At 40.6% G+C, this 25,492-nt stretch overlaps 1 protein-coding gene across 5 annotated transcripts in view; it reads right to left on the bottom strand.

The window, feature by feature from the left end:
- LOC120542199 (golgin subfamily A member 7B) overlaps window positions 1-25,492 on the bottom strand; it is a 154,224-nt gene that overhangs the window by 94,004 nt on the left and 34,728 nt on the right. For all 5 annotated transcript variants that reach the window (XM_039774496.1, XM_039774514.1, XM_039774505.1 and 2 more), the window contains exon 2: window positions 8,806-8,931. In XM_039774496.1, the coding sequence (XP_039630430.1) occupies window positions 8,806-8,931 (126 nt within the window). The remainder of the gene's footprint in view (window positions 1-8,805; window positions 8,932-25,492) is intronic.

Here is a 25,492-nt window from a genome sequence, read left to right as displayed (position 1 = left end):
CATTATAAAAGGAGCCAGCAGCCACTACTCTGAGAGCCAGAGTCGGGAGGAAGACGAAGCTTGACCAGAGGAGTGGAGGAGAAGGAAAAGAGTGGAGAAGAAGTATTGTTTGTGTGCTGTGCTTTGGACTGTGTTGTGCCTGTGGGAAACGGGGAAGGCATTTCCCATGAGAAAAAGAAACAATAAAACCTGTATGCCTTTAACTTGTGTCCCAAGCTTGTCTGTGTCAGGATAAGCTGGTGGTGCAAGCCTGGTGGGCCACAATATATATATATTGTGACGCACAAGCGCATGGGGAGCAGCTTAAGGACCCGGCATGTACCGTGAAACTTCGTGCCAGGAGACAACGATAGGGTACTAATCTCTCTTTCTGTGTTCCCCCAGGAAGAATCAATACACCCGGACTCGCTAAACCACAAGACACTTCTGGGTTCCCTTTGTTTTCCCCTAGTCCCCATCTGATGACGTCACTACCATCCATCTACCACCGCAGCCCCTTCCCAGCAATCCATGTCCACTTCCCTTCCCACCCCATAAATTGCCCGACTGTTATGTGAATGTTGTCGATTGTCAAATGTGCAAACTGACCATAATTTCTGAGAAACCCCAAATCTTTATCATTTCTTGTGTGTTCTTTTACTGGAACTGTGCATTTACTAGAACTGTGCATTACATATATACTATGTCTGAATGTTTTTCAGTTTTTGATTGTGTAAAGTGCATTTTATTTTCGTTTGCTGTGGTTTCATACTATGTTGCTGTGATATTACATATTATGCTGTCTACTCATGTTAATGTTGCTGAATCAATGGCTGTGATGCAAAGACAAATTCATAGCAACTATGTTGCCAGGCAAAAGTAAGGCTCCATTCATTCATTCAGTAATTCATTAAAATACTGGGTGAATCACACTCACAGTGCTGCTTTGTTGCAAAATTGTTGTTTGACAGTTGTTTTATGTTTCTTTCTGAGCTTATCAACTTGTATTACTTTGCTTTATTATGCATTCCTGTGTTATTGGTATTATTATTTCAAATGAAATGTGTCTCTGTGTTGTTTTCTAAAAATAACAGGAAATCTAGAAAGCCGTGATATAGACTTGGAAAAAAAAAAACATCTTATTCCACTTGAAGATTAGTGAAAGCACAACACAAAAAATGTTTTTCTTTTCTCCTCTTCACAGAGGAAAATCTGTAAACCTTTGCAGAATGACTTTAACAGGAATTAAGGGTTAGACAGTACCTGTGAGCACCTGAAACGTTTTCTATTAATGGGACAAAAGATTCCAAGTGTCTGTCTGTGTGTTACCAGCCCTTATAAATGTAACTTCTTTTTCTTTCTACACACAGATGTAGGGTCAATCAAAATGAGTGCAGACTGGCATCCTGGCCCATTATGTTGGAAGTCCAAAGCTCAGATAATGAGAGGAATGCATCGTTAAGAGGAATAGGCCCAAATAAGATGCTACAACATTGGCTTTAAGTAGCCACTCATCTCAGGATGCTTCGTCAGTTGTTTTTGATGGGTATTTTACTAGTCATGGAATAAATGTCATATGTATCAATATGCTATTGTAACTGTAATATCTGTTGGAGAGAAAAATATGATCACACTAGCTTAAAATTTCACTAGACAGATGGGTACCAGAAATGCCTGCCATAAGTTATTGCACACCATATACCTCCATGCCACAAACTTCATTAAAATCTCATGTGCATTTTGGTTCATCGCTTTTTAAACACTGAACAAAATAATGACAAACTTCAGTTGCATTCACTACCAACACTGTATGCCTCACAGTAGACTGAAATGTAATTACAATTCCTGTGTCAGCATAGCCAACTCCTCTACGTCTATCAGTTAACAAAGCCCAGACATTTTGCAGACTTCTTTTTTTTATCAATAAGCAGTAATGTGTACCTGCTTCAAGAACTAGAAACCCAGGTAACATTTGATTTGCAATGTCACCTAATACTAAACAAATGAAAAGAAATGCCATTTACTAAGAAGTGTTTTGAGTCACTATTGCCCTCTAAGCTGGCACACAATAACAGCATCTGTTACTTCTTTATGTTTGTTTGCTTAACTGATTGCTGTGTTGTCCTGATGCTTTTTAAAAACTGTTAAATGTTAGCAGCTTTTCCAATACCGACAACACATTAATTAAAGTCTCACATTACCTCTCTATCTTGGGCATCAAGCTTTGACAGTCACCTCAATGGCTGACAACACAGCATAACAAAAGGATCTCACAGTATCTTGTGTGGCAAGCGGCTGGGAGTGGTACCCAGCCGGGACACCCGGAAGGACTGGAGGAGGGACTACGTCTCCTCCAGACCACGAGGGGGTGACTGCCCTGGTGGCTTTGGGGACCACAGGAAAGGAGCATGGAAGCTCAACCTTATAGGGGCCGTGGTTACTGACAGGGGTTGCCCAGATGCCTGAGGAGCCCTGTCCCTCAGCACTTCCATCACACCCAGAAGTGCTGGGGAGAAGAAGACCAGGGACACCCGGAGTGCTTCTAGGTTCACAGCCTGCACTTCCGCTACACCAGGGAGTGCCAGCAGGAGCTCATTGTAAGGCATCTGGAGCACGTCTGGGTGGGTTTAAAAGGGGCCGCCTCCCTCCATTCGATAGCTAGAGTCGGGTGGAGTCATTGCACCGGGAGCATGGGAAGCAAGATGGCAGAAAATCGGAAGTCCCTCCCTGAGGCAGGCAAGGGATTGGACGGTGTGTGTTGCATGCCCGTTGATGATTGGTCAAAGGCGGGACCAAGGAATGTCCATCTTGAGCAAGGGAAGGACCCGATTAGGCTGCAGAGGAGGCCACACAACACACAGTCGGTGGGTGTGGCTGATCGACAGGTAAGTCCACCGCTGGCTGACGAACTGTTCTTGCTGGCGGCTCTGCGTCAGCTGCAGGAGTGCCTTCAGCCTGCAGAGTCACTTTTTCCGGTGATACGCGCTCTCCAAAAAGGATTAAAGGAGCTGGAGATGAAGGTGGCCGCATCCGTGACGACGCTGAGACAGTGGGCAGATCTGCTCGATGCTGGAATCTTCGGCTGGAGTGGGCGCAGCGGAGCGGGTAAGTAATACTGGCACCGTAAAGAAAAGGGGAGGCCCCACCGAAAAGAACCATGACGAAAGTGATCGGATTCAAGTGGGGGTCTATGATAGTGGATGCAGCAGTGGGAGCCAATCACGTGGTGAGGGGGGAGAGCGAGAGGGTAGGCAGGACGCCGGCTGATGAGTGCCGCAGATCCTAGTGCCCTATGCCCTGAGTCAGCGTCGGTCTCACACCGCTCTACAGGGACGCTCTACAGTGTCCCATCTATACCTTTCCCATAGGGAATCCCAAACCATCACAGCATTCCAGGGAAAGAGGAGGAATCGAAGGAAGAGAGCCGGTTCCTCCAATAAGGGAGCACGTGAGGCAGGATGCTGATGTCCAGAGAAGGGCCACCCATCTGCGGAGGCAGAGGGAAACCCCAAAGCCGGCTGAGGTGACAGGGGTGCGAGCGGCCCCGTCAGATGTCCCAACACGGGTGGCACAGAGGTCTCGGAGGGGGGCCAAAGTGGCAAGCGCTGGGGTGCCGGTCAGATGGGGGAGCATTGCTTTTTCTCCACTGTGTGCCTTTTTTATTCTCTGTACCCTAATAAGCTTTCATATGACATTCAGACGGTGGGCTACGACTCGCCTTTTCACAGCGACTTTGATATGTGACAAATTCTTTTTTATTTCGGGAACTGTGTGGCTTTGTGAACTTGAGCTTTTGAGTTTCTCCGACACGCTATGTCACTCGATCGACTTCCTTTTGTTGTTTATACCACTGTTTAAATCAACAAATAGTACGTTTTTCCTTTGCCTCCACTTGGTATTCGCTGAATTTCTTCTATTTTCCCCCATGCTTTTCCCATTGTCTTTTCACAGAATGCTGAGCCTAAGGGCTATTTACATAGATTTACATATTCAAAGAGGCGTAATTCTGGGAGGAGTTGGGGGTACAGCAGGCACGTGCACGAGTGTTAATTTTCACACTGACCGGGATTTATGTAGCGGAAGAATCTGGAAGTTGGCGAATGCACAGATTTATGCATCTGGATTTTTCTGTGCGTAAGCACATTTCGGCTTTTGTGCTTACATCATGTTTTAGTGCGAATTTTACGCACGCCGTTATGCATGAGGCCCCTGGTCCTTTCCTTGAAACTTTAAAAAAAATTTTAGTTGTTATTTGCTGTGTAATTATGAGAATTTACAATTTATTAGTCAATAAGAAAAAGATTTAAAAACACAATAATAATAAGAAATCTAAATGCAGGTATCATATTTCAAGGCCAATTGCACAAGCTTATTTTTCTTTTTACAATTTATTTCTTTTTTTCTATTCTCTTATCTGGCTGGCAGTTATTGTTTTGTTGTTATGTATTACATGTTTATGTATTTTCATATAATTATTTTTCATAGTTTTCTGTTATTTTGTCAATTTTGTTTATTACTGACGGCTGCATGGTGGTACAGTGGACTCGCAGTTCATGTCCCAGGTCCTTCCTGTGCGGAATTTGCAAGTTCTTGCTGTAACTGCATGGGTTTCCTCCCACGGTCCAAAGACAGGCAGGTTAGGTGGATTGATGATGCTAAATCAGCCCCAGTGTGTGGTTGGTGTGGTTTGTATATGTGTATTTTTACTGTGATGGATTGGTGTCCTGTCCAGGATTTGCCTTGCACCCTGTGCTAGCTGGGATAGGCACCTGTACCCCTCTTAACCCTGTTTGGGACTGAGCAGGTTAGGAAATGATAGTGATGATGATAACATTTATTAATATTGGTTTATTGTGTTCTGTCTCCACTCCTGAACTCTCACTTTGGCTATTTAAGTCAGCTAAGCAGGCTCAGAAGATGGAGAAATTTAATTATTGTGGAGTTCTGTAAGTGAAGCTGTTTTAATTTGGGTTTACTAGATTTTTTGATTTTCTGATTAAGGATTCTGATTTCTGAATTGCCTTTATAGGCAACTGCTTTTCTCTCTTTTTGCTCTGTTGAGCATTTCCCTGTATTTTTCTGCTTTTTGTAAATAAATCTTCAATTTATGCAGATTCTGTGTTTTCTTTTTTGTTCATAAGCTGTGGGTGACAGTTATCTTCCCTCTTGTGGGGGTTTTGATATAATTGTGGACATTTTGTGTTGTTTTGCCAGCTCCCTATTTTTGAAGCCTGTTTAGCTTAAACCAGCAGGATGCAATGCCACTGGCTACATCAGCTCTGGATATTCCCACTTTCGTAAGTAGATTGTTTTATCAGAAAGTCTTATTTTTATTGAATTAACTCGAAATGGGGATAAATGCCATTCGTATTAAACCATTTACAATTTCCCTTGAGAATAACTTATGCAATGACAATTAACAAATCACAAGGACAAACATTTGAAAAAGTCAGTTCATTTATAAGAGATAAAAAACAATATTCACTCACGGCCAGTTATACATTGCATTATCACTGTAAGACCAAACAAGGAACCAAAATTCAATGTGATCTTGAAGAACAGTTTGTTCCAAATATTGTTTTTACTGAAGTTTTAAAATATGAAGTGAACATAATGCATATGTAACAATTCCCATGAAAAAAAAAAATTTAAATTGTATTTCCACAAGACCAAACCCGGGGGTTGGCGAGTGAAGCCAGCAGGGGGCAGAGCCCCCAGTAGATAAAAAACATTTTAAACACAAAAAGTTGTTATTTTGGTATTAACTTTATTATTTAATATTAAATCTTTCAGTTATGTGCATTTTGGGAAAGTTGTTCTTTCTTTTAAGGCATTGTTTTAAACAATATACAGTATTAATGAAACCGAGCATATCTCAGTTAATGAAACGGAGTCTATCTCACTCCTACCCTCCATAACACCATGGAGCCACTTACAGTAAAACAACACAAAGACACACTGTATAAGCTCAATTGCCATTTATTAATAAAGAAACACAAAATTACTTTGTTTTATTGGTGGTAACAGAAATATTAAAATGACTTGGGCTTCCCGAACAAAAATAGCACTGCTGATGGCCAAATAATCTGTAAGCTTAAGCCTCCCCAAACAAGTCCTGAAACACAAAGACTGAAAACAGGGATGTAGAATCAAGATAATAAATTAGCTATCCAGCCTCCAAAACATTGCCTTGTCTGACCTATCTACCCTTAACTCATGAGATAAAACTCATACCAGACGGCATCTCTGTGTTGTGATTAATGCGGAAAATTAGGGAAAGTTCTTTGTCTTGACAGCCTTAAGCACATCTGTAAGACTCCTTAGGAAGTGCTGACAACATGCCGGGCATTGAGACCTAAATGACCATCATCACCGAAGGAAAAGTGGCATTTGAAAAGAGCCGAAGAGTTTCTAAGAAGTGATTCAAATAAAATTGCAAAGTGATGACAGTTTCCTGAAGTGAAGAGGATGATTTGTGTTGGAAACATAGCAGCGTTTGAGTGTGAGACCGGGGTGCAGATGTTTTACCAGGTAAGCCTCCTGCGCAACTGTGACGGTAACAATCTATTTTAGTTGTTCACAGATACTTCAAACATTTTATCTTCTCCAGGTACTCTAATTGTTCCCTTCATCCCAATAATGTGAATGTTGGATCATTAAGCAAATCTGAATTGGCTCAGTATGAACGAGTGGATGAATCTGCTCTTTGGTGGACTGATGTTTTTTAGCCTTCCTGCAGATACTCAGGACTCAGACACCATGTCAGTATTTAAGTATTTTAAGTTTCCCCTGTGATGGAACCGGGGCATCAGCGAGCCCCAAACCCAAAACACGAGTACACAGTGAGTCCTGGGTTAAAATAAAGAGTGGTTTGTTAACCAAAATACCTCAAAAGTAGCACAAAGCACAGATTCAAGTAATTTCTTTCTCACAATCTTCTCACAATTCAGTTCTCCTCTCCTTTCACCACCACACTGCCCTCCTCCAATCGAGTGTTGCTCCACGTCCTCCCAGCTCCATCTCACCTGGATAAGAGAGTGTGGTACCTTTTATTGAGGACCCAGGATTACTTCTGGCACTGCCTAATTAAAGTACTTCTGGGTCACATGGACGTCTCCCTACAGTGTGCCCTTGTTGCACCCATGGTCCCCAGCAGGGCTGTATTGTCAGACTACATCTCCAGCATTACCTGCTGCTTCCCGAATGGGCACCGTCATGGAGGGTTGCTCCCATCTAACGCCTGGGGGATCTAAGTATCCCTCTGCAATATTCTTTCGCTGTGTTTCCCTTTTCACCTATCCTGGGACGGTACTGGAACCACGTATGGCTGGGATGTCCATCCATCCCCGAGGGCAGCCTTGTCTGGGTAAGACCTCCTTCATTCTCTTCACCAAGATGCCTTTCTGTATTCTTTGGGCCTCCCATCCAGGTTAGGCATCTTCCCAACGTCCTGCCAGGATGCCAGTCCATCCCGTATGTCTTGTACATCCCCTATTTATTCTAAACATTCTATGATGCACAAGTATATCATCCCATCCAGGGCTGTTTCCTATCTTTTGCCTGGAGCTTCCCTTAAATCTGTTTTTGTAAATGCAGGCTCAGAAAATGAATGAATTTACTTTTTTACTTTAACTTTCTCACATTCTCACAAGCAAATTTCTACTTTCAATTTTTATGATGTACTTAAGCTAATGCCACACAGCTTAGTCCTTGGAGTAGCCGCAGGCTCTCATTGTTATCAATAGCAAAAGACTAATTTCTAAGTATACATGAGGTCCTGTCCTGTCTTCTAAGTGGAACTTGACATAACCATGTATTAATTTTGTAGTACATTAGTCCATAAAAGGAACCTATGCTCAGTAGCTGCTTCATTGTTATTTTGTATTTTTTTATATACTGTATAGGTTGGGAAATGAATAAAAATAAATTATTGGTACCTGAATGCCAAAACTGATTGGCCTCTTTTAAACATTATACACAGTAGACACATCAAAGAGACGGTGTTGGAGTCTGTGATGTAACATTATTGAGCAGAAGTCAGTTTAACATAATGCCCTAGGAAAACAAAACTAATTGCAAGATCAGTCAAACTCCTCTGTGTGAACTGAGAAAATGAGACAAGTAGCAATAACAACCTGCAGCCGCTGCAGTCCTCCATGGGACTGCAGATAGTGCCACGGAGAAGAGGCACTTTGCTTTACGTAATTATAGGAAAGAACACTCATGAAAAAGAGGAATGCTCTCCATCCAGAAGCAAAATGTACAGGTTTGTTTTTTACTTAATGAGATGCTAATCCCTTGCTAGTCTGAAGGCTTTCATCATTTCAATTTAGATCTCCTAGTACTTCACATGCAGTGATAGAACGGCTGTACTTCATAATTAGCTAATTATGAATTGATGATCCCAGTCACAGTCAGTGTGGTGTCTGCATGTTCTCCTGTTGTGATTAGCTAATTGTTCCCTAATGAGGGAACGAGTGTGGACTGGCATTGTATACGATGGGCCCTGTGCCAGACTAGTGTCCCATCCAGAGATGTCTATACTGCCAGATGTTCAAACACTGAATTTGGCATACAACACCCTTTTAGTAGAATCCAGTAGGGGGAGCTAGTTTCCTGGGAATTCAGACTTTTTATATGTAGCGGTATATGTAAAAACGCTATAATTTTCCCCTTCCAACACATACAGGAAAGCAAAATGTTAAAAAATATGCACAATACCCATTTTAAAGCTGATAATGAAGAAACTTAACTATTTTAAGAATATGCATCAAGAAAAAGAAAAACAGATAAACACTTCACTAAAGTCTCGGTGTGAATGCTTACCCTGCTGTCCAGTTCGGCGGGAAACTTGGTCTGAAATTGACAAACGGTACCATCGGAGTAGTCCCTCTGAATGAACACTTTTGTGGCCAATGAGGCACTCCGTCTCAGCTCCTGAAGATTATGGAACTGCAAAGCAAACAATATTGGTCAGTAAAGAGGAGTAAAGGCGTGGATATTTAATGAAGCTGAGCAGACTAAGCAGTCCAAGTAGCCAGACTCCTCTGTTATAAAGAAAAAGCATGAATCCTTCAGGGTCACCTTGGACAAGCCAGTATTCCAATCATGTGAAAACAACAGAAAAATGAGAAAGTTATAACAACTGATATGAAAAAGTTATATTAAAACACCCTGAATGCAGTGATAATGGTGAAGGCAATACAATACAATACAAAGACAGCCTTTGAAATCTCTGAAATTTGTGAAATACTCGGGTAAGTCAAATTCAGATCATTTACATACAGTACATATTACTTTCTCCATTTATAGTAGCTCTGTTTCTTCATTTGTGAGTAACACCAACTTTGCCAAAGGAATATGCTTTATGATAAAATAATACATTGCAGATCAGACATACTTGTGGCTAGAAAGCTTTAGAACAATTCTATTAGTGCTGCTATATGGGGATTTGTCAGCCTCCTTTAGTACAACATTTCTAGCCTCGGCCCAAAATGAATTCCAGTCACGACAATTGCCTACCATGTCATTAGTTTCCACATAACATCATTAACATGTAAGAAGATATGCTTACAAATGGACTAGCAGTGAACTCTTTAATTTGTGTTTTATTTTCCCACAGACATGAAGTGTTATCAGGAATGAGTAACAGTACTTACTGTACCACCCTGTATATGAGATTTACTATCTTATGGTCATCTGGTACTCTTTCAAAGACATGGATTACTATTTTATCAACCTATTTTGCCATCTTGTGCACAAACATTTTGATGCTACTAAGTCAGTGTAAGAGATTCATGAAAAACTGAACGATTAAATACAATGTAAGTAAATGAAGTAAATGTCCTAATCTTACCTGTAAACTTTCTTTAGTTGATCCGATTATGTACATCATGCTCACATCTTATTATCCTATGAATATCATTTAGTTATTTGTAGTCACAAGTTCATAGATATGGCTCACTATCTCGTGAGCTCATCATACTATGGACCTACTACTCACAGTCATCATATGCCATATTATGGCCATAAACAACTAGAATGTGGAACAACCTAAAGTTTAATCTTATCAATGCTTCTCTCTAAATCATGATTTACTTTCTCGTGCAAACTCTGCTATTCGTAATGTACCGCTCTTGTGAACCTGTTATAAGAGGAACACCACATTTGGTCCTGTACTTACGATGTATCAAATATTTATTACTGTGTTTGATGCTATCTATTCTATTATGACCTCACAACTGTTACAGGCAGATGACAACAATAAATGAAACACCAATGTGCTATTGGGTATGTTCAGTCACACACACATTCACTAATACAGTGAGAATTTTGAATTGCCAAATAACCTAACAACAAGTGCACATAGAGAAATCCCAGCTGAACATGGAAAGAAAGTTCAGACACCTCACAGGCTCTGACTAAGCTTAAAGTCAAATTCAAGACTGTGCAGCTGAGAGGCAGTAGTATTAATCTTTATCCTACTGCCCTGTCTGCTTTAATTTTGCATTTTCTGAACGAAACAAGCAAACAGTTCATGAAACACTAATGGAAAAGAAGAAAGCACCAAATCATAGAAACAGCCACTTGTATAAATAAGATCACATAGAGACACAGCTTGACCACCGGTTCAAATCCTGGCTAGGGTGCCTCCTGCATTGTGATAAATATTTTCTGCATGAATGTATGGGGGTCTTCAGGTGACCTCCCCCAGCCAAAAATGCAGGCCGACTTTCAGCTCTAAGTTTTTCTTAGTTTATGTGAGTATGGGTGTACTCAGTGGCAGAATATGGATTTAAGTTTCTGTCCCTGGTATCTAGAGGACTGGTACCCTGTCCAGGGATTATTCCTGCCTTGTGCGTCATGCTTGCTGGGATAGACTCCAACCTCCCTGTGACCCTCCCCAGAATAAATGGGTTTGGAAATGGATGCGTGGACAGTATCCAGTAAATGGCTTTGCTATCAATGATCAAGGGAGGTAAGAGAGGAAAGTACAAAATTTAATTCAAAGAAAATATAATGCAAGTGTTGCTTTTGCTTCTGTATTGTATATTTTTTCAGATTTGTTCTTCATTTAACCATAACCCCTTCAAAATGAAAGAATGCAGATGGCTAAAATTACACCAAAAAAAAAACAAAAATAAAAAGTGTCCTAGGCTGTCTAATTATTTTGTCCCAAGGATCCTGCTCCCTTGGTTCAACTCACACACTCAGATGTGTGCTATGTAGTGTTTGTACAGGTTTTCCTTCCATATCCCCAGAAACGTGATGACTGGTGAATTGGTAAAACTGCACTGCCAGTGTGTTTAACTACACCTTTGTGCTTCAGTGGGCTAATGATAAACCAGATACCTGTACGTGGTTGCTTCATGCATTGCACCTAGGACAGCAACACTCAGTGGAATTAAGTGAATTTTTAATGCTGTGATATGTTAAAGTTTTCATCTATAATTGCTTTTTAGAGGCCCAATCTAATTAAATGACATGTAATTAGCAAATCCATATTCTTGACAGCAATGATGATAACCAGATATATAGGGTGGTCCAGATCTAATTATGCAGATCCAGATCATCTAGATGACTTTGATTTATGTGGGGATGATTTCAGTTTGGCGCAAAGATAATTCTTCATGTCAGTTCACACACTTCTTGATGGTCGGGGATTTTTCGGGTGATTTTCTATGTAATAAACTTAATAAGTTATAGCGTAATGAAGATTAGATCTGGACCACCCTATATATACTATATATATATATATATAGCCACACATGTGCCCGGCAGACAATTTCAGGGCTTGTCGACTTGCAATTTCACCTTGAACCCTGAGCTGACACTGCCTTATAATGCTACTCCTCTTCTTCTCCCGCAGATATGGAAACCAGCAAAGGTAAGGTACTCCCCGAGGCAGGCATATGAGGAGGGTCTCACCCTCCCTTCCCTCGGCCCACTACGACTATCGGATTTGCGCAAATAAATCAGTACTGTAAGCAAACTATGATACGAAGCGCAAAGTCAACTATAATGTTCAAACAAATTATAGAAAAAAAAACAGATCTAAATCAGTTCTCTCATGAAAAGTGGACAGATATATAGACAGACCTACAAACGTTGGATTTTACATATATATATATATACATATATATATATACATATATATACATACATATATATATACTGTGGAGGACTGCCGGCTTCGTGCTCCGGCCCTCACCCCCAGCCCGCCAAGAGGAGCTCAGGATCGTCCATCGAGTTCCAGCAGGGCCTTATGGACTATGTAGTATTTATACACAGCCCTGCTGGATACCTTGGGGGCCACCGGGAGTCGCTGTAGGGGGGCTCATGGGCTCTTGTGTGCCCTATAACCCGGGAGTACGTCACGGTCACGTGACAGGAAGGAACGATGTGCTCCCGGAATGAAGAAAAGGACTGTTTACCCTGACCCGGAAGGAATAAGGAACTGTAGACTGATTGGGCAGGAACACCTCCGGGTCAGGGTGTATAAAAGGACTATGGGCCAGTCCAGCCACAGAGCTGAGCTGGGAGGTAGGAGGGCAAAGTGTCTGGGCGAGGAGGAATAGTATTGTTTGGAAATTTGTTGTGAACTTTAGGAGTAGTGTGGAGGGTGCTTTGTGCACAGTGTTATTACTTAATAAAAAGTCTGGGACTTTTATCCAGTGTCTAGCGTGGTACCTGAGGGTTCAAGGGAGCACTAGCGCCCCCTAATGCCACAATACACGCACATACAGTATTGTGAGGGATGGCCGCTGTTTTTGCCCGGCCGGGATGCCTCCTTAAAGAAAGGACAGGGGGCGATTCCTTTTAAGGGCGCCATTTCCCCCAAACTGCTATTTGGTAGCTCCCCTGGGTTACAACAGCGCCTTGGATTCCCACAGGGCTGTATGGGAATTACTATTTGTCAGCACAGCCCTGTTGGGTTCTTGTCTACTGGGAGACTTCAATTCTCCTATTGTTCATTTCTCCATTTTAATATTTAATGATTTTATATTATTTTCCATGGCATTTTTGATAATCTCATTCACATTAGCATTGCACTTATTTCTAAGGATGCTTACCAGTTGCATTAATGAAAAAGCTAGGCAGACGAATGGGGTACAGTACAATAAAGTATCATTTGGAGTAAGCCTATTACTTCCTTAGAAAAAAGTATAAAAGAGTAGACAAGAAGAAAGTAAACATTAAATTATGAGAAGCACAGTTACTTTTAAAACTTCTAAATATAAAAAGTAAAGGTAACATTGTAAGCATAAATAGAGAAATAATAAATGAAGTCACAAGTAAATGAAGTCACAGTGAAGATTTCAGTCAAGGCAATAGTCATGAGTTCCACATGGGTCATGTATAAGTGTGTAACTATGCGTCATTGATCCAGGAATTCAGTTCAATCAGTGGTGGTTCTGTATAAGGGCCAGCGATCGCTGTGCATTTAATAGGCTGATTGCTTTGGGGTAAAAGCTGTTCTTCATCCTGGTAGTGCGAGCATGCAGGACACTGAAGCACCTGCGAGAGGGCAGAGGAATAAAAATGCTATGGCCGGGGTGGGTTGGATTTCTACAAATGTTCTTCGCCTTTTCTGCTGCAGCGGGTAGAGAAGATGTCTAACAGTCAAGGTAGCTGAGCGCCAGTAATTTTCTGAGCCGTTTTGATGATGCACTGAAGGGTCTTCCTTTTCTCAGAAGTGCAACCTGAGTACCACGCTGTAATGCAGTATGTGATGACAGACCCCATGGTGCACCTGTAGAAGTTAACCAGCAGCTGTTGTGGGAGTTGTGCTTTCTTCAGGTTCCTCAGAAACAGAAGTCTCTAAAGACCTTTCTTGGCCAGTGTTGTCGTGTTTGTTGTCCATGACAGGTCCTGGTTGATGTGGACTCCAAAGAATCTGAAACTCTGGACTGTCTCCACCCTCCCGCCATTAATGCTGATGCAGCTATGTGTTATGATGTTTGTACTTTTTGTTCAAGTTTTTGTGATTTTCCAGATGTTATACATTTCTAACTTTATATTTAGTTTCCACTGCCATTTGTTTATCAAAAACACTACCATCTTAACATTCTTTCAATGTGGACAGCCACTCAGGTGTGAGCAACAAGTCTCCACTGCCACTGCACTACTACATGATTTCCAGAAGTAGTACTGCATGATGTTACCACCCTGAATACATTTAAGATGGCAGGATGCTGTCTTAGGTGTCCAGAATTTTAGATTTCAAAAGGGAACATTTTTGCACATATTTTTTGCTTTATGTATCGGGGTTAATAATTTTGTTGTTTTTGATCTATTGTCTTTGATCTTTGCTTAATTTTTTCCTTTCCTTACTTTTTTTCCTTTGCTCTGCCTCATCACTGTGTCAGTTCACCGTGCAGGTGGTAATTTGTGATATGGCAGCCACCATCTTATTGAAGAAAAAGTTAAAAAACTTTAATTTCAGTATGGAAAACCTTGCTGTCCAGATTGGTTTGCAATTACTGATCTTACAGTCTGGCATTGTCAGGACCTGTTAGTAAGTGATCTGTTGAAATTTTGATCCATCTGACAGTTTTTAAAAATTGTTTGCATTTTTTGACAGACTGCTGCAGACCAACACAGTTCAGCATGATGTGTGCTTTGTATGGTGTCTGAGCTTAAACTAGATTAAGCAAAGACCTTCATAAGAGATTCAGTGTCAAAGGAAGAAAACTAGTTTACTTGCTTTAAATTTTGTTTTGTTGTGATTTGAGTTTGTTTTGTCAGAATATTGTGATACATTTAGATAAAAGTGCAAACTACTTTTTTCTTTTAACTCCAAGTCTGGTTTTGTCCTATTAACACGGTGAAATATACTGTAAATATGTATTCAGTACAACAATGCTGCTAAAAATCTTGACAACACTTCTGCTTTTTGTGAAAAGAAAAACTGTAAAAAATTTCTGTGGCTAGGTATAGCAACTGCTCAATAGAATATCTCAATTTTCTTACTGAACACACTTTCTTTGAATCATATGTACGAAATTTGTTATAAAGAAGTTCACTTTTACAGTTACTTGCTAACATTTGTTTTATTGAATGTCACATGTACTGTATTTTTTATCAAAGATCTTTCCCTTTGTTGTTACTTCTGCTATGATGTTGTATTATTTCCAGGGTACACTTATATAGTGCGTGAGGTAGTATGTGACGCCATTGTGGCTCTCCTTATGCAATGCCCGTAAAAAAGTATGCACCCTCTTGGAAGTTTTCAGATTTTATTGTTATACAACTTAGAATCATAGTAAAATACATTTATGTTTTTTCACATTGATTAATAGAAAAAGACTCTTAAACATCTAAGTAGGAACTGATCTCTTTAAAGTGATTAAAATTAATTAGAAATCTATATATATAAAATTCTTTTCGCGTTTGAAATGGAAATTACGTACAGTATGACCATGAGAAATGGAAATTACATATAACCACAGAACATATTATAATACAGGAACTAATCACTTTGTTTGTGGACACCTTTTTTATATCGTCTTTGTGAATTATTATTTGTGTGAAAGTTACTTTACTGATATTGAAAAGAAGTAAATACAAACACGCCGATCTATCCCATAGAAGTGCGCTCCATGTCGCCCTCTCCCAGCCCTCCTCTCTGGACTCCAGCGCTGAGCCGTTTGCCGCCAAGCACGTTCTGACAGAGAAGTTTTATTTATTCGTCCACGTGGCCATTGCGGAAACTGCCACATTATAACTTTTTTTTAATTGCCAGTACTTGATAGTAGAAGAGATGAGGAAAACAGCTTTGCATCTTTGTACTTTTTAACTGCGCCGAGCTGTAAACAATGTGAAGGCAACACTGCCTTCAGCGGCGAGGGGTCATGAGAACAAAGTGGACGCTCGGAGGCGCGGAATGTCGGGCTGCTCTACTGGGTCGAGGGCTTCGTGGTTTCGGGCAGCGTCCTCTCTTCTCACACTGTGACACTTCAAGTGCCCCGTCGGCTCCTGGGATGGTGGAAATCATTGCGAATGAGTGTGATCGGCGCCATTGAAGCAAAACTCTCTTTGTAAATTGCGCTTCACGACTACTTACTGTCCCTTAAAGTGAGTTCAGGTCACTAAAACCCCACAACATTCAAGGTTGCTTTTGTGATAAATTCTTTTAAGAAGATGGAAGTTTTACATCTAAGAAGATGTACCGACCTCTTCATGTTAACTTTTGGACCTGGGAATTGTTTGGACCTTCTGCCCGTTAAGCACGGAAGGGCAGCGTCCACATTTCTCAGAATAATTTTTCTCTTAAATCATAGGCACGTAGCGCAAGGTTGTCAGGCAGAAATTTGCAGGATCGCATAGAAAATGTAATTCCTATACCACAGCGGTCGTGTAGCACCTTTCACAAGGGATCTGCTACCGAGAGATGATCCAAATACATTTAAGCTGCTGTTAGTGCTACTTACCTGTTGTATTATAGCGCCTTTAAAATGTACTTTACCTGAAAGCATTCCAGTACTGTTCAATGTATCTTTACTTCTTACATATTAATGTTTTACTGTTTAATAATTTATATACTACATTTTATTTTTTTCCCTTGCATTCAGTGAGCAAAGCCACTGGGTAATCATGCACCTTTGTCACCTGTTTTGTCTTGGTAGAGTAATATATTACTCTACTTTCCACTTTTGTATTATTAATATATAGCCTTTGTCAGAATAGCTCAAATCTCAGAGATTTACCACGGTTTATAAGGTATTGTACCATATAATTTCTTCTCACCTTCCATTCTACATTTATAACCTAAGAAAATTAGGTGTAGTAAAAGACAAGCAGAAGGTACAGTTTAAATAATGTATAATATTCATAAATAATAACAAAGGGCAAAGTACAAGTGAACACTGGCATCCATACAACCTGATAAATGGTGATGTGTAGTTTAGGTGGCACACAGACTTGTTAGTTACTTAAAATGACTCTAGTTAAGTCATCATTTGTGGTCAGCTTTCTTCAGAACAGGCTGCATGCCTGTCTCAATACGGCTGCCGAGCTGTGTTCTTCATTGTGCTCTCCTTTTCAGTTCATGGTGTGTGAAATGGTCTTTCATCAGATGTTTGCAAGAGAGAGAGAGAGAGATAGAGAGAGAGCACTAGAGAGTGGTAAAGCAAGCAAATTTATAGATTCTCTGTCCACACCATACAGCCAATAGGGTGTCATGGTACTTAAAGGCTTCTGATACATGCCAATCCCAAACAGCCATACTTCAGATGAATGGGGCACAGAATACCTTCACACCTGTCCCCAAAACCATTTGTTAACTTGAAGCTTGCCAGCTAAGCAGTCTGGCTTTCCTGTGGGGTTGACTGAGAGAGTCCTACAGAAAAACATTTACCAGACTTGTTTGAGGCGCTTCCCCCAGCCCTGTCATAAAATTCACTATCCTGACTTAGTCTAGGGGAGTGGAGGGTAAACATGAATGCTTCTCACTAATGAAATACTAATATTACATTTGCTTTGCCTAAGTTACAAATAAAGAGATACCTAATATTTATATACTTATTATATGGACTATTTCACACCACAACAGTATAAATGATGGCATTGAATTTGTGTGCCCAGGTATCTACCACGTTTGAACATCAAGACACTGCAATTTGTCTCAATTCTTCTTGGTCAGGTTACGTGAGAAAAATAAGTGAACAGCCTTTTTCCAAGTCCAGCCACCAATTCTCAACTGGATTGAGATCTGGCCTCTGACTTGGCCACTCCAGGACAATAACATTGTTGTTTTTAAGGCCATTCCTGTGGAGCTTTGGCTTAATGCTTGGGGTTCGTTGTCTTGTTGGAAAACAAATCTTCTCTCAAGGTGCAGGTTTCATGCTGACTAACTTTCCTCCTGGATGTCCCAATGTTTTGCTGCATTAATTTTAACCTCACAAGCCTTCCAGGGTCTGCTGCAGAGAAGCACTCCCACAATATAATGCTACCTACACCACCACCACACTTCATGGAGGGGGTGGTATGTATTAGATAATGTGCATTATCCTTATGTCAGGCATGTGATTTAATCTGATCACCAAAATGCTTAATTTTGATCTCAACAGACCAGAGAAACTTCAGATTCTCCTATGTGCCTTCTGATAAACTCTAGCTTGTATGTCATATGAGGGGGGACCCAAAAATAACAAGAATTACAAAAAAAAAAGTATATTTCTTTGAACATTTCCAAAATTTAATCACCCTCAAAATACTCTCCCTGTGACGCAATACACTTGTCCCACTGCTTTTTCCATTGTTCAAAACTGTTCTGAAACCCTTGCAAAATGATAGCCTTCAGTGCCTCCATTGTTTGCTTCTTGACCTCCTCTACATCCTGAAAACGCTTTCCTTTAAGGTCCCTTTTAATTCTTGGAAATAAGAATAAAATCGCAGGATGCAAGGTCTGATTGGACCATTGTCAATGCGTTTTTCCTGAGAACCTGTCACACACTCAATGCGTTGTTGGGTCGTTTTCTCTGCACTGCATCACGCAATTGCTTAAATACTTTTAGGTAAAAACCCTTGCCTGGCTCAAAGCTTCTTCTTTGAAAGCCTCTCGGAGCATTGTGACAGCTTCTGCTACTGTTTTCCCCCAAAAGGAAACAGAAGGTGATGCAAACATGTTATTCATTCTGCCATCACAAAATCAACAAAGATGGTAACAGAGGCTCAAGAAATAAATTACACTGACCTTACAGACCTTTCCCCAAGGGCGCCACTTGCCCAAATGATGCAGAGAGCAGTCTAGTACATGCACCTAGTGGCAAACGTCAGAACTAATGCTCCTCCAGAAAAAAAATCTCGTTATTTTTGGGTCCCCTCTCATATATGTGTGTGTGTGTGTTTTTTTTTAATTTAGCTTTCTCTTTGCCACTCTCCCATAAAGCTGCACATTTATAAAGAAGCATCTATTTAACACTTATTATCTGCACAGTCTCTCCAATCTCAGTCACTGGAGTTTGTAACTCCTTCGGATATCTCACAGGATTTTTGGTGGCTCCCTCACTCTTTTTCTTCTCTCATATTATCTCTCAGTTTTTGTGGATGTCCTGCTCTAGGCAGATTTACTGCTATGCCATACTCTTTTTATTTCTTCATGATTGATTTAACTGGACTCCAAGGGATATTCAGTAACTTGTGTATTGTCTTATCTCCATCTCTTGACTTATGCTTTTGGGGTCACCTTTTCACAGAATTTGTTGAAGTGTTCTATTTGTCCTCTTTTTTGGTTTAGGCAACCATACTGGACCATCCACATGTGGGTGCATTTATACTACAATCAATTGACGCTCCAGACAGGTGATCTCATTAAACTAATTGTGTGACTTTTAAAACCAATTAGCTGCACCAACTCCTTCAGAGTTCTCATTGGTCACTTGGTGACTCTCTCACTAGTCTTTCTCTTGCAGAAACACCCAGTTTTTATGGACTGTCTGCTCAAGGCAGACGTACAGCTGTGCTATACTCTTACCATGTCTTAATGACTGATTGAAACAGAGATTCAGTGACTTGGAAATTTTCTTGCCTCCATCCCCTACAGACTAAAGGCAGGTAATCTCCATTGAAGTAATTCAGTAACTTCTAAAATCAATCGACTGCACCAGAGATGGTTTAGGTGTGTCATATTAATGGGGGTGAATACTTATGCAATCAACTGTTTTGTGTTTTACTCGTAAGTAATTTAGACTGCTTGGCAGAAATCTGTTCTTACTTTCACACTACTGAACTGACTTATATTTGTACTGACATTTCTCAACATCTTTTCCTCTTTGCAACTTACAATTTAAAACTGTGTTGGCACACTTCGTTCTGTTTACCGAATTAAACAATTATGACATTCTTCATAAAAAATAAAAAAAATAATCAATAAAGAATTTCATGATTGTAACTTTCCTAATTTCCAACTTACGCTTTTGCTTTGCCCTTTTTACAAAGTTTGTCCTGTTGTATTGACTTTTGCCAGTTTAACATTTCTGATTTCTGGTTTACTGATTCCCAGTCTGTCCTGTGTAATTCCCAAACCTATACTACTTAATTTATTTTAAAAAGTGTATTCTTTGCCCACACTTTGGTTTGGAGTAGGACAAAGCAAATCTGACAAATGGATTTATAACATACAAAACCTACTGACAACTTCTTAGCATAAAGCAGGCGAGGAGGGGAAATGAAAGTCATGTGCAGAAAGTGTTACATCATGGCAATGCAGTAATTACATGAAATAGCTGTCTTCATTTTTTACTTAAGCACTTCAAAGGTGTTACCATTTTTGGGTGATAACTTTCACGGATTGTGTAGGCTGGTAAGAACAAAATTGTTGCAAGCTATGTATTACGTTAGATAGTGCTGCAAGCTGCTTTTTTGCATTTTCCAGGTAAAGAAAACAATTATGGAAATGTGTTATATATTGATTAGACAAATATGAATTTAATCGTGCTCTGTACATACAACAATAATGAACCTCTTACAATATATATATATAACAGATTTTTGTCCTTCCATTTCCATTTGAGATTTATATAGAGAAGGTAGTCTGAACTTTTCTATAATTGTCTGTCGGTATTTTCCTAATCCTTTACAGTTAATTGTCCCCAATCAATTACTTATCTATAATTTTAAAAATCAGCTTTTGCATCCATACAGAATAAACTCTATACAGGTGCCCTTGACATGTTGCCCTGTAATATGCTGTAGTGAAGTAAAAACATGAAGGCCAGCTCCTTCTGTCACTTTTTCTTTGCACATCATACAGTCTTAAAAAGTCAATCAGAAATAGATGTCCACATCATAGCACTTTATCATATGCCATATTTTGTGATTTGCCTTGTAATTTACAAAAGAAAAAAAGGGAATCTGGCCCTTGCTTTACAGGGAATCTGATGTTACATTCTTAGAAGAATTGTAAAATAAACTGCAGTTTTGTCACAGCAAAACATATTTTCAAACTAGCAACATATGGTGCCAGCCATTGATGGAACAACAAGATCGTTTATAGCACTGACACATAACTTCATTGCAATTTCAAGCTTGAATAGCTTTACAACACTGAAATCAATGAAAACAAAAGGAAACAAAGCAAATTTTTGACATTGTGAAGAGTGGGGTCAATGATAAATTTTCAGAAAACTGTTTTTCTTTGATTCTCTCCTTATTCCAGCTCAAACATATACTGGTATGTGCCAATTTACTTGTGTTCCCAGTGCCCTCTTTTCCCAAGCAGAATTTTCTGTTTACACACTAAGTGCTTCTGTGATCTTTATTGCTTTGCTTAAACAATTTGTGGTCATAGTAGTGGGGCATAATTTCTTGTTTGCTTTGTAATGAAAAGAAAAACACTATCCTGTAGGTTCCATAATATTAATGATGGCTAAAAGAGTTGTAGGAACACGCAGAGCTGGCCAGTTATATGAGAAGTACCTCTGGAACATCTCACAGCAGGACCTCACAGTGTTCATCATTGTTGGTCACAGAGTGGGCTATCTTGATGTCAAGCGTAAGTTATCAGAAGCTGAAATATATTGTTCTCTTAATGTTCAGTAACCTCCTAAAATGCAGCCTTATTTCTGTTCTTGCCCTGTCACATATTTATGGATATGGCTTGATATAAAATGAAGTAGCCTCCTAAGTTAGGGACTGTGGGTTTGCAGCCCATCATTAGTGAGTCAGAATGCTTTAGACATGCGTTGTGATTCAGTGGCTCAGGCAATCGACTTTAAACCACAAGTTTTCCACTTCACTTAATGCATCTGACATGTAATGAATTGCAATGAATACAGATCTTGTAAGCCACCCTGAATAGCGCCATCAGTCAAACGTCCAGTAATCATAACAACATACTCATTTGTAGTCTTTGGAAAAGTGGGAGTTCGCGAAAGGTGAATGAAGCAGGGAACGGACGAGCAGTGCTCAGCCCTGAAAGTAGTCACACTGGGCTCACACATCATTAGCGGACTGCCCAGGCAAAAGTGAGGCCAAAAATAAAAAAAAATGCATCCTGTAGTCTCCTGATACTGGACTTCAAAGACTGTGATGAAATCTCTGAGGATGAACAGCTGATTTTAAGTCATGCATTTATTTATTTACTGCAGTGTATGCTTTTATCAAAAATGACTTGTAAATATAATATTGTTTAGATAAAAAAGAGAAAATAGCTGACTAGCTGTACTTACTACCAACTGTGACTCATTGGATATTTTGAAGTGTCATGCCAATTAAATACTAGCCATTTTATAACAGAACTTTAGTAACTTTTTTGGGAAAACATTAAAATATAACAGAAGAGTGGGTGGCATCTTGGGGAGCACTTACGGCCATTTTGATTTGAAATCCTAGCCCAGTCACTGCATTTACCAAATGTTTTGCATATTTTCCATGTTGTTTTCTTTAGATCCTCCCGTCCTCTTTCTACAACTTAAAGATGTAGCCCTGAGGTAAACTGGTCAATATGATTGAGCCCAGGTTTATGCACGTGAGCACCCTATAAAGGACTAGAACATAGTGGAGTGGAGTGGAGTGGTGGCTCTGAGGCTAAGGATCTGCGCTAGTATCTGGAATGTTGTTGGTTCAAATCCTTTTACTGCCAGAAGGCGTCCTACTCTGTTGGGCACTTGCCCAAGGCCCTCAGCCTGATAATAACTCCAGAGATGCTGTATAATGGTTGACCCTGCACTATGACCTCCAACAGTCATGTGAAAAGACAATTTTGTGGAGGAGTTCATCTTGTGTTGCAGTTTAAAATCCTGAAATTTAAGTAAAACAAAAGAACTGGTGGTGGACTTCCAGCATGCCAAGGAGACTCTGAGACCAGTTCAAATTCAGGAGGAGGATGTGGAAGTGTGGAGCAGAGCTACAAGTAATTGGTGGTTTACATGAACAATAATCAGGACTGGTCTGACAACACAGTGGCTATGTAAAAGAAGAGCCAGAACAGACCATACTTGCTAAGGAGACTCACATCCTTTGATGTGTGTAGCAAGCTGCTGGAAATGTTCTACCAGTCCATAGCAGCCATTAAGGTGTTCTATGCTGTTCTGTCCTGGGGAAGCAACCTTTAATTTAAAAGAGTTTAAAAGAAGCACAATGCCTGATGTGGAAAACGTACCCCCAAACACAGACAGACTGACACCAGGATGTCCAAAATACACTCCTTTATTTTATCTTTGAGCACCACAATGCCTTCTCTCACCAACTCTCTTGCTTTCTTCCTCTTCTTTCTCTCTTTCTTTCTTTCTCTTTGACCTCCTTCCTCCACCTCACAAGCTTCGTCTTTTTCTTCCCAACTCTGGCTCGTCTACTAGAAGGAGGCGGCCCCTTTTATCATGACCCGGATGAGCCCCAGGTCCTCCCCTTGACGTCACTTCCTGGTGTGGCGGAAGTCTCAGGAAAGCACCTGGAAGCACTCCGGGTCTTCTTGGAATTATTTCCGGCAGCACTTCCTGGTGTGGCGGAAGTGCTGCCATCCAGGATTCCCTCACTGTCCGGGCGCCCCCTGGCGGTGGCCACGTCCTCTCACGAGTGTCCCAGGTCACTCCTTGTGGACCCCAAATAGGCCCGGGCGGCTGCCCTCTCGTGGCTGAGGAGTAATAGTGTCCACGTCGGGGACTATCCAGGCATCCCAGCCGGGTTGTGGCCCTTGGCATCCTTGACACTGAGCAAACTTATTGGTAAAGCCTGTTCAATCACAGGGCAAACACTGGACATACTAGAAGTGGTTGCGGAAAAGAGGATGGTGTCAAAATTGGACGCCATCATGAAAAATGCAATCTATCCCCTCCAGGAGGTGTTCTCTTGGAGCACATTTAGCCACAGACTCATTCCACCATAGTGTGCTATGAAGCATCTCTGGGGTTCTTTTCTGCCCACTGCTATCAGGCAATCCAAGGCTTCCTCCCAATGTATTCGCTAATTTTATTTATTTATCTGTCTATCAATTGTTTGCTTGATCGGCTCAATTATCTGTACTGTGAGTCTGTATCCTTGTTGTTTATGTTTCTGCTGCTGTATACATCTGAATTTCCCCATGGGATTAATAAGGTTTATCTAATCTAATCTAAATTGATAAGCATACATGTATATAATATGGTTTGTTTAATTATTCAGAATCATATCAACAACAGGGGCAGCACGGTGGCACAGTGTTAGCGCTACTGCCTCGCAGTTAGGAGACCCAGGTTCGCTTCCCGGGTCCTCCCTGCGTGGAGTTTGCATGTTCTCCCCGTGTCTGTGTGGGTTTCCTCCCACAGTCAAAAGACGGAGGTGGATTGGCGATTCTAAATTGTACTTGGTGTGTGGGTGTAATTGTGTGTGTCCTGCAGTGGGTTGGCATCGTGCCCAGGATTGGTTCCTGCCTTGCGTCCTGTGTTGGCTGGGATTGGCTCCAGCAGACCCCCGTGACCCTTTGTTCGGATTCAATGGGTTGGAAAATCGATGGATATCAACAACAGAAACAAAGTTGCAAGCAAGCACTCCATAATGTCGGATATACTGTTTGACACTGTGCTTTGCTGAGTGAAGTACAGCCGTAGTAACAGTACTAGTGGTATAGTGAATTTCTTGCTTACATATTTGATCAACATGTAACACTTCACGACTCTGCAGCTCCATGGTCAACAAGAATGTATTAAAATATAGAACTTAATTTCACTTAGCAGAAAATACAAATTAATTTACCTGATGTTCCCTTTAAAACATTTTATTTTTACATTAATAGATAATGTTCTGCGTCATCATTCAAGACCGCTGTCACTCATGAACCAACAATGATATAATGCACTAAACAGAACGGACAATTTTCAATTCTAGCTCCAGAAAATGAGGAACTATAAGTGGTAGCCTCAGGCAGAACCCAGGAACAAAAGCTTTGATACATATTTACCAAGGACCTTTATGTTGGTCCATCAGCTTGGAAGCAGGGGTACAAGTTGCTTTCTAAATAATTGTTGATTTTTGTTCTGTGGTGGGCCTGATGATCTTTGCATTAACACAGTTCTCTATCTATGTATTCGTCCATCAATTTTTTAACAGCTTATTGTGCTTTGGGTTACAGGGTCTGAAGTATACACTAGAAGCAAAGCAAGCCAGAACAGGGCTACACCCCATCAGATGGCCCAAAGACTCACTCAACCATGTGGAGCCAATTTAACATTAGCTCAAGAGCTGCCATTTGCCTGAACAAACTAAGTTATATTACAGGGTTTATCTAAGCACACAAGAGTAGTGGTTCACAACAATCTTTTATAGCGCATTTTAAAGGAAAAAAAAAAGTTATTTCACCTTACAGATTATTTTTTGCTACAGTTTCCCAATAGGATTTGTTGAATATCATGTGTCACACATGTGCGACTATGAGAGAGCTGGAAGGACTGAGTGGAGATGATTACCTGCCGGGCCAGGGGATAGCAGGGTGCTCTGAACCTATTTCTGTTATCTCTGCAGACCAAATACGGGAAAGCCTGTCTGATTTAATGTCACTTCCGGTTCCGGCGCCCAGACTGACGTCAAGTCCTGTTCT

Source organism: Polypterus senegalus, chromosome 1, assembly GCF_016835505.1.
Source record: "Polypterus senegalus isolate Bchr_013 chromosome 1, ASM1683550v1, whole genome shotgun sequence".
Lineage (NCBI taxonomy): Eukaryota > Metazoa > Chordata > Cladistia > Polypteriformes > Polypteridae > Polypterus > Polypterus senegalus.
This window is presented reverse-complemented; position numbering and strand designations above follow the sequence as displayed.